This window comes from Pyrus communis, chromosome 8 (genome assembly GCF_963583255.1).
Source record: "Pyrus communis chromosome 8, drPyrComm1.1, whole genome shotgun sequence".
NCBI lineage: Eukaryota > Viridiplantae > Streptophyta > Magnoliopsida > Rosales > Rosaceae > Pyrus > Pyrus communis.
Genome location: NC_084810.1, coordinates 20186337 through 20203434, shown reverse-complemented (window position 1 = coordinate 20203434; position 17098 = coordinate 20186337). Strand labels below are relative to the sequence as shown.

At 35.2% G+C, this 17098-nt stretch overlaps 2 protein-coding genes across 2 annotated transcripts; both read right to left on the bottom strand.

The window, feature by feature from the left end:
• Positions 1-995: 995 nt before the first annotated feature.
• LOC137743339 (protein SODIUM POTASSIUM ROOT DEFECTIVE 2-like) lies at positions 996-11563 on the bottom strand. The gene is made up of 5 exons (XM_068483216.1): positions 11419-11563; positions 1992-2386; positions 1809-1931; positions 1639-1714; positions 996-1223 (listed from the first exon to the last, which is right to left on the bottom strand). Exons 1-5 carry the CDS (start codon positions 11498-11500, stop codon positions 1066-1068), a joined length of 834 nt encoding a protein of 277 aa, XP_068339317.1. The 5' UTR covers positions 11501-11563; the 3' UTR covers positions 996-1065.
• On the bottom strand, positions 2944-11276 carry LOC137741758 (peptidyl-prolyl cis-trans isomerase-like 2). Its single transcript, XM_068481480.1, has 8 exons — positions 11187-11276; positions 5564-5842; positions 5385-5429; positions 4953-5038; positions 4351-4488; positions 4104-4254; positions 3685-3813; positions 2944-3334 (listed from the first exon to the last, which is right to left on the bottom strand). The coding sequence occupies exons 1-8, from the start codon at positions 11274-11276 to the stop codon at positions 3062-3064; spliced, it is 1191 nt and encodes a 396-aa protein (XP_068337581.1). The 3' UTR covers positions 2944-3061.
• Positions 11564-17098: the final 5535 nt, after the last annotated feature.

Genomic DNA, 17098 nt, shown 5'->3' with positions numbered 1-17098 from the left:
TGAACATTATCATAACGCACTTTGGTTTGTATGTTTCACATTGTTGCTATTTTGCCACAAGATGCTCAAACGTCAAATATATGTTGCGGGGAAGTGGTTGATGGGGAAAATTACTACGTGACACTGTGAATATACTGTGGCGTTGTATAACTAGTATCACGCAGTAATCCTTTCAGATGAGTCAGATAAGGTACTTGTGTGATTGCTCAAATATATGTTGCTTGAAATATGAGAGCGTGGTATAACTAATTTGTTCCGAAAGATCTAATATAAAAGTTTGACGCGTGTAGGTTTAATCTAGTAACTTTGATTCTCCAACAATATGTTCAATGCATGCTTTGCATGGTGATCGCTAAAAACTGTTCATGTTAAAAAAATTGCCTACAAACATCTATAACACACAATCTTTAGCGTTAGATCAACATCAAGTGCGTATGACATATAAATATTATACGAACTATCAAATTCAGATTAATATAAAATTATGTTGATTTAAAAGCTTAGAAAGTGTTTGTATGTCATACATGGTCATGTCACATAATTCTTTTGGAAAGAGTCAAACAATATTTGAAATACGGTGGTTGATATAAGTATGTGTGTGTGTGTGTGTCATAGTGCTCAAAACTGAAAGTCAGAAGAAGTAAAGTGGTGGATAGGTGGGGGCTGCGAAATGGTCAGTTTGCTTCACATGATCGAGAGGTTACATTAGCAATAGAATGTTGGCAGTGCACAACCATGTTGTGTCGCATTTGTTATTGACATCGAAAGTGTAAACAATAGGATACCGTACTCAAAGTTGACAGAAGTTGCAGGATTTCAAACTTGATAATTAATTTAGAAGGACATAAGAAAGAGACTTTGATTCAGATCTCTTAAAAATATACTAGGGTTTTGCATTTACATATGAGATATTAAACTTGATTATTGATTAACAATCGATTATTTAGTTAAAAAAAATAATCATGCAAATTACACGCACACGCAAGCCTGGAAACTTGAAATTTGGCAGAGAATATATAACATAAAAAGAAAACTGATTTAATTAATTTAGGGTTTAGGAGTAGTTCACGCTGGCAACCGAGAGGATGGTGATGATGATGTTGGAGAAGGCCAGAGCTGGGATTTCCTCACCTTTGATACACTTGAAAGCACACCTAATGTGGTGACATCCCCCACCACAGTGACTCTCTTTGTTTGGAAATCTATGCTAAATGAAGTCACTCCTGCAGAAATTCAGCAATTAACCACTATAATTTATTTATTTTTTAAATTTTCAAGACCATAAAAAATTATAGCTTTTAAATATAGCATAGTATTACACAAATATCATATATTATTTCAATTTTCATCCCAATTGATGTTGCATATAGCATTTACATGCATAAATAAGAAAGATTTGAATTGTCAATAAATAAAAATAAACTATACAAATCATAACATATTAATATTTCTAACAAGAGAATATTCTTTCGCATCTCGCTACAAACAACACATAATACGAAAAGATAAACTTTTTATTTTTTAATCTAATTTGGTTTGAAGTACAAAGAAATATATACAAATGTAATTATTTAAATAATACAAATTTGTACGAAATTTTAAGTAGTTTTTCTTTCTCCATCTACTAATTAACTATACCTTCCATTTTAGAGAGGTGTTTTCTCACTTTTCCTTCACAACCCTTGCAATGCAGTGACACCCTCAAAACAACAACCTACAATAGTTGAACAACTTCAGATGCATGCCTTCAATTGTCCAATAGCAAAAACTAAAAGACATAAAAGAATTAAAACTGAAAATTAGGTTACCTGGTGACGAGAACTAGTAGAAGAAGACTTCAAAACAGTACTACAATGACCATTTGAGCTCATCGAGCCTCTAGGCTTAGAGGGTACTTGAGGAGGAACATTTGAGCTTGTCGAGACTCTAGGCTTAGAAGGTACTTGAGGAGGAACATTTGAGCTCATCGGGTCTCTAGGCTTAGAGGGTACTTTAGAGGGTACTTGAGGAGGAATATTTGAGCTCATCGAGTCTCTAGGCTTAGAGGGTACTTGAGGAGGAACAAATGCAGCTGCAGAGACATTCTTACAATCGGGCTCTGATATCCTGTCAATGAAGGGCGAGTCGCTTAAGAGGAACCGAGAAGGAGAAGAAGAAGAGCCATTGGCACTCTTAGTCCTTGTTAAGTCATGTATCTCAGCAGAGCTTTTTGTACGTAGCTGCCTTTGTGGACTAGAAAAACTCTTTCTACATATTTCGTAAAATGGTTTGGGATCAATAGGTAACTGAGATGAGCAAGGGGCATGGTGAGTTTGATGATGAGGTTGGTTTTTCCGTTGATCGTGATCATGAAGACGATGATAATGACCATGATCAAGGGGTCTGGCACTAGTACAAAAAACACTTTGCGCGACGCAGGTCCTTCGTCGCGCAAAGTCGAAAACCGTCGCGCAAAACTTAGCTCAACGCACCTTCGTCGCGCACTAACCGTCGCGGCAAGGCAGTGACAGAAGGGGTTTGCGCGACGAAGATTCCCCCTACGTCGCGCAAAGTAGCTTTGCGCGACGTATGGGGATGCGTCGCGCGAAGTGGCTTCGCGCGACGTAGAGGGATGCGTCGCTCAAAGTGGCTTCGCGCGACGTTCTATACGTCGCGCAAAGTGGCTTTGCGCGACGCATCCCTACGTCGCGCAAACACTTTGTGTGACGAAGATTCTACCTACGTCGCGCCAACCTCTTTGCACGACGCACCATTTTACGTTGCGCGACCTAGGGTCGTGCGTCACGCAAAGCCACTTTGCGTAATGTAGAGTCTTGTGTCGCGCAAAGAGGTTGGCGCGACGAAGATTCTACCTACATCGCGCAAACCTCTTTTTTTTTGTTTTGGTAAAAAAAATATTTTTTTAATTTTTAATAAATATCTTAATTAAACTCTAAACGATAATTAATTAACCAACGAAAAGTATTTAGTTATAAATATATGAAAATATACATACAAAATGTCCAAACAAAAAAATAAGAAAAAACTGCAAGTAGTCTTTTAGGTTTTATACATCAAGCTACTAGGTATCGGTAGGGCAAAGTGGCTCAGAAGTCGAAGGTGTAGGAATATCAGGTACTGGTAGTGAGATTTGGAGGCCAGACATCTGTATGGCTCGTACAAGGTCTCTCATCTGTCCGGCATAGGCCTTCACCTGCTCGCCCTGGGCCTTAATCTGCTCGTCCCGGGCCCTCATTTGTTCAATCAATGGAGCACTCACGCCTGGAGCAGTAGATGTTGATAATGCAGGAGGCTCATTGGTCACACTCCGACGACGAGTGATCAACCGCGACATCTATACACTTTTTGAACCATAAAATTATAACATTAGAAACTAATCCTTTCTTGCATTTGAAACTAATCAATTAGCAGCCAAAGTAGTAAGTAAGTAGGTTACCAACATTCTTAATTTCAAAACATGAGGAAACTACTTATCCATTTTCATAGCCAACAAAAAAAAAGTGCATCAAGTGAAACAAAAAAAAAAGGGTAATATGACACTAGGATTACCAAACATTGTAATCAATCAAAGGTATCAAAACTTCATTAGACTAAATGATCAAAGTACCGTACAAAAACAATTTACTTCATACAAGTCATTCAACTAGACACATGCCACAACAAATGAAAAGGCAATCTACTTACCCCCACTTGATTTCTGGAATTGGATCCTTTGGTTTTTCTTTGGTGATAACTCTGTCTCCTACTTCTATCAAATTTGGATTTATATGCAGCACTGCTTTGCTTTTTGGCTTGTGCTTCTCCAAATTTACTCTGTACGGAGGTGGGAATTTTTTTTACAAAAGGACAGGTACATAACTCAAAAAATGATCGAATGGGTTAAAGAAGTAAAGGGAAATCTGTTGAAGTGGTTGTGCTTGAGAATGACACAAAAGCATGCAGCCCTAACATATCTTCATTGAATTCGTAAACTAAGGGAAAACTGGGACTATTTTTAGGATTTAGTTGCCTGAATGGAAGACCGTATGCAAAGCATTATACATCAGGTATTATCCAAGTCTAGGCATGATAATAAGTTACCCAAACTGCACAGAATTTTATACCTGTACCACTTCCTCTCCTTTGATGACCCGTCCGAATACAATTAGCTTATCATTTAAATCTGGTATTGGTGCAGTTGTGATAACAAGCTCAAATTCTTTGTTGTCTGGTCTAGCCTTCGTAGTTCCAAGCATAAAAGCTTCATGCTTCGGACTACAGGTTCACACAGGCAAGAATAAGCTATCAGCTTTGCAACACAGGACCAACAGGCCACACAACCAATATAAAAGTTTTATCTATGAAACAAACCTCGTAACAAGTTGACTACGAAGCTTCCCTTTTGATATCCAATCTTCAGCTGCTCCAAGTCCTTGGGAACCACCCCCTTTGATTATATAGTGCTTGATCACGTGACTGAACGACATCCCCTTGAAGTGTCCCTTTTGACTGCAAAACTAATGCCTTAGAAGTGCCATGAGGGCATAACACACTATTGCCCTTACAACCAACAAAAACCAAGCAAGTCTACTTCTGGATGCTACTGCTACTCAGAATATTGAAATGATTTCTAATCGTCCAAGTTCTAATTTTATTTACATTTAGCCTCGATATAAGTCAACTAGGCATCCATATCACCAAGGCTATATGAACCTTTAACCTGTTGTTGTGTATTTGATAATTTACAAAGGAGTTATGACAAAATATACCCCTTGGCTTATAAGATGATAAAAATATTAAATAATACACCCCTTGGATGCGAGCAATTTTACTAACAGCTATGTACAAAGTCACCCCGTCCCATAATTTTAACTTTATTCTCTTACCCTGTAGAGAAATAGCTTCAAATAGACATGATTTAATATTACTACAGCAAGTATGTATGCAAGATACATGTGATGTCGAATACTCACCATAAGTCAATAAATCTATCCACAACCTCTGGAGAACCATCCTTGAAAAGTTCCACTGTGATAGGACCTTTTGGTGTATTTAGAATCTACAAAATACACAGGGAAGGGGGAGAAGAAAGAAAGTGAATAACTACAATTGTGGAAAAGCAGATAGGTGACTTACACTCTAAAAATAAAACATCAGCAGAGAGACCAGGAATGAAATAACACCGAAGGAAACCGGTGCAGCAATCCTAATTGTTAAATTTTCCCAACCCAGATACATTCCGAGAAAAGAAGTTTATTGATAAACTTTGCTGCATAACAAATTTAACAGCCGCACCAACACCACAAGGTCCACAACCACCCCGCTACGTTAATTCTAGAAGTCGAAAATTGCAGGTTTATGCAATGTGACACCAAATAGAAAGATGGCAGTATTAAGAGACTTACAGCATAACCGGGAAGATCGCCCTTCTTGACAAACCCATCAAAGTCCTAAACAAACAAACAAACAAAAACCCACCTAATTTAACCAACTACGCATTTACGCATAATTATTATGCAAACAAGAAGATTAACTAATTCTTAATTAATTACACAAATGGAAAATACCCATTCCAAATTAATACCTCTCGATTAGATAACTCCGACCCAGATTGGTCCAGCGACCTACGAGGGCAAATTAGCGCGCACAAAATGAGGTCCACCGTCTCGGTCACCACAGCGGTACCAACCACACCATCAAGTACAGAATCTGTTTCATTTGAAGAAACTGGTGAGAGGAAGAGAAGATACAGGGGAGTTAGACAGAGGCCGTGGGGAAAATGGGCAGCTGAAAAACGCGATCCACACAAAGCTGCAAGAGTCTGGCTTGGCACATTCGACACGGCGGAGGCCGCCGCCCGAGCCTACGATGAAGCTGCAAGACTTCTCTTCCCTCCCGTAGATCCCTCTCTCTACCTGCAACCCATCAACCCCTCTGCAAACTAGAACCAACATCTAATTTTATCAGAAATCCTAAATAGCATGCAATTTGAGCCTAAATAACAAAAACCCATTGAAAATCAGAAACCCTTACCTTGATTTTGGGACTTGATTCGCGTCGGCTTCGAGATTCGCGTTGGATTCGAGATTGTGAAGACAAAAGCTTGTGAGAAGGAAGAGAGATCTACGGGAAATGGAGAGGGAGAGACGAGCACGCAAGAGGGAAGAAGGGTCTATGGGAAATAGGGAAGTGAGAGGTTATCTACGGGAAAGCTTGTGAGAGGGAAGAGAGATATATGGGAAATAGAGAGGTCATCTATGGGAATTGAGAGTTGTACGGGAAAAAGGGTGGAAATAGGGACGTGAGGTCTACGGGAAACTCTTGAAAATTTTAAAACAAGCGCCTATTTTTTGTTATGGTACCGCCAAAATTACCCTTTTTTGCGTGACGTAGGTATACAATTTGACGTCGCGCAAAGCGGTTTTTTTTTTTTTTTTTTTCCTCTTCCTTTTGCTTTCTTTTGCATTGCCCTTGTGCTACACTGCCATCATCAATAGGAGATCAAAATTTTCAATATATTGGGAATTTACCAAACTGAGTATTTATCCTCAATCATATATGCATGGTAAGAACAAAAAAGATCAAAATTTTCAATATATTTGGTAATATTAACAAAAATTTCAATACAATCATATATATAAAAAAAATGGATGAATAACATAGATGTTTTTAAATCACCTGAGTGTGATCAGGTGGCTATGGAGGTCTGCAGGTGAGGAATGGAGGTATGCAGGTGAGGAAGAGGGGAAGGCAGCTATGGAGCTTTTGACTTGGGTTAGAACAATGGAAAGAAAGACAAAAAGGGACATTTTCGTGTTCACTTTGCGCGACGTAGTGAACCTGCGTCGCGCAAAGTTGGAAAAAAGCGGTAAAACATACATAGTTTGGCGGCAAATCTTGCGCGACGCATACCTACGTCGCGTAAAACAGGTTTGCGCGACGCACTTAAACCTAGGTCGCGCAAAGTCCCTTTTTTTTTTTTTTTACCCGTTTTGCTTATAAGTACAAAATAAATAAATTAAAATCTACTTAGTAAATACATATACCATTGAATTTGATAGGAAACACATTATCCGAAATTAGTTTCAATGATCCAACCGTCAAACTTGTTTGTATATACTTGGAGATCTCATACGCCAAATATCACAAAAAACAAACATGCAGAGATTAAGTAATGAGACAAACCTTTTCGACGGCTATAAACACAAAATCACGATTTAACGGTTATATTAACTCCGATTTTGATGATTTTTTACAACTACACTCATTGACCATATATGAATACAACAAACTGATTCGATCTTCAATTTAAAATATTTACAAAAGTGGATACTACAAAATATTATGTAATACTTAATGAAAGTATAAATAAACTCCAAGTGTTAGTGAATCTAATGTTTTGATGGGATACGCATTGTACGAAACTAGTTTCAACGATCCAACCGTCAAACTTGTTTGTATATGCTTTGAGATCGCATACGCCAAAAATTGTAAAAAACAAACGTGTAGAGATTAAACAACGGGACAAACCTTTTCGACGGCTATAAATGAAAAATCATGATTTAACGGTTATATTAGCTCCGATTTTGTTGATTTTTTACAGCTACAATCATTGACCCTATATGAATACAATAAACTGATTCGATCGTCCATTTAAAATATTTACACAAGTGGATACCACAAAATATTATGTTATACTTAATGAAAGTTTAAATAAATTCCAAGTGTTAGTGAATCTAATGTTTTGATGGGATACGCATTGTACAAAACTAGTTTCAACGATCCAACCGTCAAACTTGTTTGTATATGCTTTGAGATCGCATACGCCAAAAATTGTAAAAAACAAACGTGTAGAGATTAAACAACGGGACAAACCTTTTCGACGGCTATAAACGAAAAATTATGATTTAACGGTTATATTAACTCCGATTTTGATGATTTTTTACAGCTACATTGTTTAACCCTATATGAATATAATGAACTGATTCGATCGTCAATTTAAAACATTTACACAAGTGGATACCACAAAAGAAAAAGGCAATGCAAGAACCCCAAAAGAAAAGGAAAAGGCAAAAAAAAAAAAAATAGAGGACTTTGCGCGACGTAGGTACAATTGCGTCGCGCAAGCCTGTTTTGCGCGACGCAGTTGTACCTACGTCGCGCAAAGTCCTCTGTTTTTTTTTTTTTTTACCCGTTTTGCTTATGAGTACAAAATAAATTAATTAAAATCTACTTAGTAAATACATATACCATTGAATTTGATAGGAAATTCATTGTACCAAACTAATTTCAAAAAATCCAACCGTCAAACTTGTTTGTATATACTTGGAGATCCCATACGCCAAAAATCAAAAAAAAAAAAAACATGCAGAAATTAAGTAACAGGACAAACCTTTTCGACGGCTATAAACAAAAAATCACGATTTAACGGTTATATTAACTCTGATTTTGATGATGTTTTACAACAACACTCATTGATTCTGTATAAATACAACAAACTGATTCGATCTTCAATTTAAAATATTTACAAAAGTGGATACCACAAAATATTATGTTATACTTAATGAAAGTATAAATAAACTCCAAGTGTTAGTGAATCTAAAGTTTTCATGGGATACGCATTGTACAAAACTAGTTTCAACAATCCAACCGTCAAACTTGTTTGTATATGCTTTGAGATCGTATACGCCAAAAATTGTAATAAACAAACGTGTAGAGATCAAACAACGGGACAAACCATTTCGACGGCTATAAATGAAAAATCACGATTTAACGGTTATATTAACTCCGATTTTGATGATTTTTTACAACTACACTCATTGACCCTATATGAATACAACAAACTGATTCGATCTTCAATTTAAAATATTTACAAAAGTGGATACTACAAAATATTATGTTATACTTAATGAAAGTATAAATAAACTCCAAGTGTTAGTGAATCTAATGTTTTCATGGGATACGCATTGTACGAAACTAGTTTCAACGATCCAACCGTCAAACTTGTTTATATATGCTTTGAGATCGCATACGCCAAAAATTGTAAAAAACAAACGTGTAGAGATCAAACAACGGGACAAACCTTTTCGACGGCTATAAATGAAAAATCATGATTTAACGGTTATATTAGCTCCGATTTTGTTGATTTTTTACAGCTACAATCATTGACCCTATATGAATACAATAAACTGATTCGATCGTCCATTTAAAATATTTACACAAGTGGATACCACAAAATATTATGTTATACTTAATGAAAGTTTAAATAAATTCCAAGTGTTAGTGAATCTAATGTTTTGATGGGATACGCATTGTACAAAACTAGTTTCAACGATCCAACCGTCAAACTTGTTTGTATATGCTTTGAGATCGCATACGCCAAAAATTGTAAAAAACAAACGTGTAGAGATTAAACAACGGGACAAACCTTTTCGACGGCTATAAACGAAAAATTATGATTTAACGGTTATATTAACTCCGATTTTGATGATTTTTTACAGCTACATTGTTTAACCCTATATGAATATAATGAACTGATTCGATCGTCAATTTAAAACATTTACACAAGTGGATACCACAAAAGAAAAAGGCAATGCAAGAACCCCAAAAGAAAAGGAAAAGGCAAAAAAAAAAAACAGAGGACTTTGCGCGACGTAGGTACAATTGCGTCGTGCAAGCCTGTTTTGCGCGACGCAGTTGTACCTACGTCGCGCAAAGTCCTCTGTTTTTTTTTTTTTTTACCCGTTTTGCTTATGAGTACAAAATAAATTAATTAAAATCTACTTAGTAAATACATATACCATTGAATTTGATAGGAAATTCATTGTACCAAACTAATTTCAAAAATCCAACCGTCAAACTTGTTTGTATATACTTGGAGATCCCATACGCCAAAAATCAAAAAAAAAAAACATGCAGAGATTAAGTAACAGGACAAACCTTTTCGATGGCTATAAACAAAAAATCACGATTTAACGGTTATATTAACTCTGATTTTGATGATGTTTTACAACAACACTCATTGATTATGTATAAATACAACAAACTGATTCGATCTTCAATTTAAAATATTTACAAAAGTGGATACTACAAAATATTATGTTATACTTAATGAAAGTATAAATAAACTCCAAGTGTTAGTGAATCTAATGTTTTCATGGGATACGCATTGTACAAAACTAGTTTCAACAATCCAACCGTCAAACTTGTTTGTATATGCTTTGAGATCGTATACGCCAAAAATTGTAATAAACAAACGTGTAGAGATCAAACAACGGGACAAACCATTTCGACGGCTATAAATGAAAAATCACGATTTAACGGTTATATTAACTCCGATTTTGATGATTTTTTACAACTACACTCATTGACCCTATATGAATACAACAAATTGATTCGATCTTCAATTTAAAATATTTACAAAAGTGGATACTACAAAATATTATGTTATACTTAATGAAAGTATAAATAAACTCCAAGCGTTAGTGAATCTAATGTTTTCATGGGATACGCATTGTACGAAACTAGTTTCAACGATCCAACCGTCAAATTTGTTTATATATGCTTTGAGATCCCATACGCCAAAAATTGTAAAAAACAAACATGTAGAGATCAAACAACGGGACAAACCTTTTCGACGGCTATAAATGAAAAATCATGATTTAACGGTTATATTAGCTCCGATTTTGTTGATTTTTTACAGCTACAATCATTGACCCTATATGAATACAATAAATTGATTCGATCGTCCATTTAAAATATTTACACAAGTGGATACAACAAAATATTATGTTATACTTAATGAAAGTTTAAATAAATTCCAAGTGTTAGTGAATCTAATGTTTTGATGGGATACGCATTGTACAAAACTAGTTTCAACGATCCAACCGTCAAACATGTTTGTATATGCTTTGAGATCGTATACGCCAAAAATTGTAAAAAACAAGCGTGTAGAGATTAAACAACGGGACAAACATTTTCGACGGCTATAAACGAAAAATTATGATTTAACGGTTATATTAACTCCGATTTTGATGATTTTTTACAGCTGCACTGTTTAACCCTATATGAATACAATGAACTGATTCGATCGTCAATTTAAAACATTTACACAAGTGGATACTACAAAAGAAAAAGGCAATGCAAGAAACCCAAAAGAAAAGGAAAAGGCCAAAAAAGAAAAAAAAAAAGGACTTTGCGCGACGAACCTTTGCGCGACTACATATGGCGCTGCGCAAAACACCTTTGCGCGACGCATGATCTGATGCGTCGCGCAAAGCTCTTTTGCGCGACGCCATCCTTGGTCGCGCAAAATTCCGTCGCGCAAATGCCTTTTGCGCGACGTTGTGTGTTTTTGGTCGCGCAAACATACTTTGCGCGACGAAAGTTGATCCGTCGCGCAAAATTCGGTCGCGCAAACATGTTTTTCTACTAGTGTGGGGCCTCGGCGGACCACGGCATCCAGGCTAGAGCAAATGGCTGTGGAAGCTGGAGATGCACAGAAAATATCCATTCCTTTCATGGCTAATTGGAGAATAATTTGAATAAAATGTGGTAGCTTTTGTTTGGTGAAGACTGAAGAGAAGTAGAAGAGTGATACAAGGATCGATTTTCTTCAAAAAGAGGCCAACTAGTCTGCTTTTAAAGTAAGTTGGTGGATGAGAATAGAGAGAGAAAAAAAAAAGATGTACTAATCGTTCCCCACATGGAGAGATTTTTCATTGTGTTAGGTACGCAGTACATCACATGTTATCATATAATTGGTGGAAATTTTTTTTTCTCAAGTGTCTATCTAATTGTATAATTTCATATGTTGTATCACCTTATATTTCGGGCATATTGTACCATCCCGTATTCCGAATATACTGAAAAATCTCTCCACATCATTAAATAGAAGGAAAATTTGTTCTTTTGCAATCAGTGCACGATTTTAGAGATCATCCGTCTAATAAACTTTTATCCCATGTTTAAAAGTGAATCATCCGTCTAATAGACGTTTGATACATTATCAATGGGTGACAAAAGAAAATCACTTGGAAATGCTAGAGAAGGTGATAGTACTTAAGAAAATGAGAAGATATGTAATTAATATAGTCTTCAAAGTTTAAAGTTGTGAAATTTTTTATTGGAAATATTATTTTCCGTTTTAATTGAAAGGTGTAATTTGATTAAAGTTGCGTTCATCCTTATGTGGTATGATTACAACTACTACTCGTACCATGAGCTAGCTCAGCTATTTCTCTAAAGGTAGCATGCAGCTGGTTCTATTATTGGTACATCATTGTTTCTTTTATTTACTTTTATGTTTTCTATCATTCATTTTTTAAGAACATTTGTTTTACATTTGACTCTTGCTATATAGAATACTTATGCCTATGGTTGGCGCTAGTTGGGTGCGAATCACATTTGGTTTTCTCATATATGTATGTGTGTATGATATTTTTCTCATATATATATATACGCGAATCACATTTGGTTTTCTCATATATGTATGTGTGTGTATGATATGATATGATGAGACGTATACCTTTTATAATATTTTTAACACAGGTTGTAATGTATTTCAACGATCCAAATCGTCTATCTTTTAGGTCTACCCTCAAAGATTATGGTTACCAAAAATCACCCAAATCTGAAACTATATGAGAGTTAAATTTAGGGTTTAGAGTTTCTTTGTTGAACTGTATTTGTCCATTTTCTTCATTACAAATGTATGTCTTAACAGTTTTGGATTTATTTAGCTTTTTGGAATGATAATCTATTAATGATGTTCTAAAAGATAAGTGATTTAAATCGTTAAAATACATTAGGAGGCTTCACAAAAACATGTGTCCAACGTTGTGTTAAAAAAAATGGTGTAACGGATATGTAATGTAAACAAGTAATGTGATTGTGAAGCTTTATGTTTGTACTCTAAACATTTGTTCTACGTTGTTGAAGAAATTTTCGAGTTCGAATCTTATAAATTAATTTTTTTTTAAAAGAAAATTACTCGACACTTCTTTTCCAAGGTAGGTGTTATGCTAATCAAGCATTAGTAGCCTTAAGCATCATTGGACTAGATCTCTAAATTTTTATGCATCTTTTTTATTTTGTTTTAAAACCTTGATATAACTAGACATTGAAACAAAAAAACAAGATTGAAAGGCTGTAAACTTATGTCCACTTCTTACAATCAGGAACTTCAAAATAATTATATTCTTTGGAGTTTAAAATGTTACCCTAATTCCGGAATAAGCGACAAGGCAATGGTCAATAATGGTTGAATTAATGATGCCAAATTCATGTAACTGGAAGAAGGTGGCAGTGGGTTAAAGAATGATAATCTAACAACTTAGGCTTAAAACACTTTTAATCTTGCATATTAAATCATCAACATTGGATCTACCTGCATGTGATCCTCAGCTCAAAAGAATCTTTCTTATTATTTCAAAAGAATCTTTCTTATTATTTCAAAAGAATCTTTCTATTAAATCCTTTAATTTGTTGGTTTATATTCACCATAGCTCAATCTATAAGAGCAACTTCACCCGTTACCCCTATGCAAGAGATAGGAGGCCTAGGCAGTTAGTATTCATTGCATGAAAGTAATTGCTTTTGTGCAACTTTACCCGTTCAAACATTGTCGAGGTAATTATTATTATTATTATTATTATTATGTAATGTATAATTAGATTTTTTTCTAACAAACAATATTATCTACATTAATGAGGAAGGGATGGACTTAACCTCACAATGAGTTAACAATAATGTGGTTCAAATTCGCCTTTGACGAGAATTGAACCTAAAACATCTCACTTATAAGTGAAGAGGAATATTACTGAACTGTAATACTAAGTTACATAATTAATTAATTAAACTGTATACAAAAAAGAAGTTTGTATTATTTTTTGTGACAGAGTAAAGAAGATGGTTGGCTGGTTGTAAAAATATATTTACAATTTGTTTGAGTCTTTAAATTTATATATATATATATATATTTTTAATTTTCCTTATTTTTAAAACATATTTGTATTTTATTTTAATTTTAGAAGTTGGAAAATTTTGGACCGTTTGCCAAACTGCTAGAGATTAAACAGTCGTTGTCTGGGCCACTTTCACTGACGTCAGCCGGCCCCATCACCACCCTGGGTAGCTGCCTGTCCCAGAATGGCCTAGGAAGCTGTCTGGGCTCCGTGGGCTCCACCACTCGCCCGGGCACCAGTTGAGGAGAGAATTTTTAATGTGATCGGTACACAAGATGGTACATTACATGTTACTATACAAATGATGTGATATATGTGTTAAAAAACTAATAACTTCAAAAATAAAATTTGTCATCACTTACATAAAAACATATAATGTAGCACTTGTACTCTGATACAATAAAAAATTTCTTTCAGTTGAGGGGGACTTTACCAAAATGTGCCTGGTGGCACGTCCACACCGATGGAAGTGCTCTAAGGATTGGCCAATCAACTCTTCAAGAAATCATCCTAATAAAAAAATGTTTAATAGTTCGATTAACGTTGTAAATTTTTTTAGTGTTTAACTAAATAACATAGTTTGTTTCTATGTATTAGATAACTCTTAGAAATATGATTAATTTTTAATAGAATTAATCTTAAAACATGAACAAGAAATTAGACAGTCCAAACAAACCATCTTCTAACATTGTAAAATAAAAAAATAAAAAAAAATAAAACCAAAAAAGTAAAATGAAAAGATTCAAATAAAAAGGTATGTTGTTAGCTTTCCTCAAATATAAATTCAATTTTGCTGCAGTTTACCATACAGCATTGCTTATAAGTGCTTGCTGATCACATAGAATGTTTGATCCTAATTCAATTTAGCTGGTACTATTTGTTATTTAATTGTGAGGCACTTTGCAATGATTACGCATGGAAAATGGGCTAAATGGCTGGCTTGTGTTCCATAAAACAGTGCATTTTGCACCCCCAATCCTCTGGCGACATCTTTGTGTAGATGGAGATGCAAAAGTTGTAAACCACAAGTACGACCAACGCTGCCTTCTGATTAGCTGGGAATTGCAAAGATGAATTTCCTTCTAATTAGTTTCCATGGAAAGCTTACAGGAAAAGAAGGCTTCGACAGGCTAGCCAAATGACGAGCTGTCTTGATTTTGTGAACATAAAAGAGGGAGAGTTTCGAATTCGGGATGTACACATGGAAATCCAAACACCGTATTCATTAGAATATTAAACCACGTGCAAAAGAAGAACGTAAGTTAAAATAGCAAATATTGTTGAAAGTTGTGGCTAGCCAAATTAACATTTGAGTCATTTGGCTAGTTACAATAACAAAAATTTAGCTAGTACTGTTGGAGATACACGACAATCAAACATTTGAATCATCCTACTTCTTGATGCTATTGTTTTGTTTTTGTTCGTACAGTCGAAGGGAAACAAAAAAAAATTAACCTAGACTACTACTAAAACAAATGTTCTCGTGTTTATTATATTTTTATGATGGGAATTAAGGGCAATCAAATACTACAGATGTGCACTAGGAAGGTCAGGTGCATACTTGGCTTACAAGATATTGGAATCGTGTCCTAACATATTCTTTCAACTTCGAAATTTAGGGTTTTCAATTCATGGTTTGAATTTGAGTTCAATTACGCTCACAGAATTAACTCGCTACAATATTAATAACAATATTAATCACATCAACATTGTTCTCACTCATCCGTTTTTATAACTCAAAATATATTTGACTTTTACAATGTGGACCTTCTAATCACGTGGTTAAACATTTGTAATATGTTGTGTGCCTTTTGTTTTATAATCACGCGATTAAAGATGGGGCCTTTCATCATAATTAATGGGAGGGTTAATGCCTAAGCGCCTTTAGTTGTTTTAAATTTCCTTCTTTTTGTAAGGTATCTTTTGCTTTTACGTATAGTTTTGTTTTAAAACTGAGTAAGCTGATTACTACCAGAGAATCCTTGATGTGACTACTGCAAATTTGTTTATCTTCTTTCTTATTGTTCAAATGTCTGTCTTCTTTCAGAAAAGCAACTTCGTGGGTTCCTGTGAATATTAATGAAATCACCCAAGCAAGCATGCAATCTTATGCTTTGTTTTTGTTTTTTTATTTGCAGACAACTTTTTTTTTTTTCCTTAAAAATGGAAACAACTGGTGATAAAGTTACGATAGTTCACCTTTTTATGATAAAAAAGATTCAAAAATGCATTTCAATTTTCCTTGCCCAGCATTGTGTAATCAGTGCTAGGAATTGAACAGAACGAGCCGAATAAAATACAGGCTTGTAATTCATCTCAACCATTGTTTTTTTGTTGATAACTTTATAACCTTTATTATTTATCTTTTTGTATTGGTATATATGGAGTAACATTCTTGAGCCTTTTTGAACGGTCAAGTCCAGGATCTCTATTCTTAATTAGGATAATTCATAACTACTTTATTTTTAATTCTTAGATTTTCTTTTCAGCTTAAAGATAGGGAGGAAATACAAGAGAGAATTGAATGAAGATAGATAGAGTGTGTAAGGAAAATATACAAAATGAAAATTAAAAACAAAATATTTTCACTGAATCTCTGTGACATCCCGTCCCGAAATTACCTAAAACGTGCGTGTGAAATGACACTTTTACCCCTAGTTCGTTTTCGTTACATTATTGGTTGTTTTGTGTGGTGTGGCATGTGTTGGGCCACACACACACACACACACTGTCACTCTCACTCTCACTGTCTCTATCCCTTTCTCTGTCTCTGTCTCGCGTCTCTCTCTCCCTTCCCATTCACCATAAACGTACGGACAAACACACAACTCACTCAAACGTTCACAGATCGAAGGAACCAAGTACATTTTCGAACTCGTGAGGCTCGTGCGAGTGTAACCATACCATTTCCAGGTGAGAACTGTAACGTTTTCACGTCGATTCGAGGTGGTCCGATTTGAGTACTATTCATGCAAATTTAATCTAGCACATTTTTGGGATTTTGAAGCTCGTAGGTAGCTTGGTGAGGTCCCAAGGAGCCTCGGAGTGCTTCGTTGGAAGAATTTGGACGTCGGAATCGCCTGGTTCGAAGTTGGCCGGTTTTGGATAGTTTGCACGGGTAAGATCGCGTGGTTTTTAGCCTTTAAAAGTAGTAT

Excerpts from the sequence above, each read along its gene's own strand:
- LOC137743339 (XM_068483216.1), bottom strand. The coding sequence starts at position 11,500 with ATGAAAGGAATGGATATTTTCTGTGCATCTCCAGCTTCCACAGCCATT. Across the intron at positions 1,715-1,808 it reads CTACTAGTTCTCGTCACCAG|GTTGTTGTTTTGAGGGTGTC; the intron begins GTAACCTAATTT and ends CAACTATTGTAG. Across the intron at positions 1,224-1,638 it reads ACACCTCTCTAAAATGGAAG|GAGTGACTTCATTTAGCATA; the intron begins GTATAGTTAATT and ends GAATTTCTGCAG.
- LOC137741758 (XM_068481480.1), bottom strand. The coding sequence starts at position 11,276 with ATGGCGTCGCGCAAAAGAGCTTTGCGCGACGCATCAGATCATGCGTCG. Across the intron at positions 5,430-5,563 it reads CGGAGTTATCTAATCGAGAG|GACTTTGATGGGTTTGTCAA; the intron begins GTATTAATTTGG and ends TTGTTTGTTTAG. Across the intron at positions 5,039-5,384 it reads GCGATCTTCCCGGTTATGCT|ATTCTAAATACACCAAAAGG; the intron begins GTAAGTCTCTTA and ends TGTATTTTGTAG.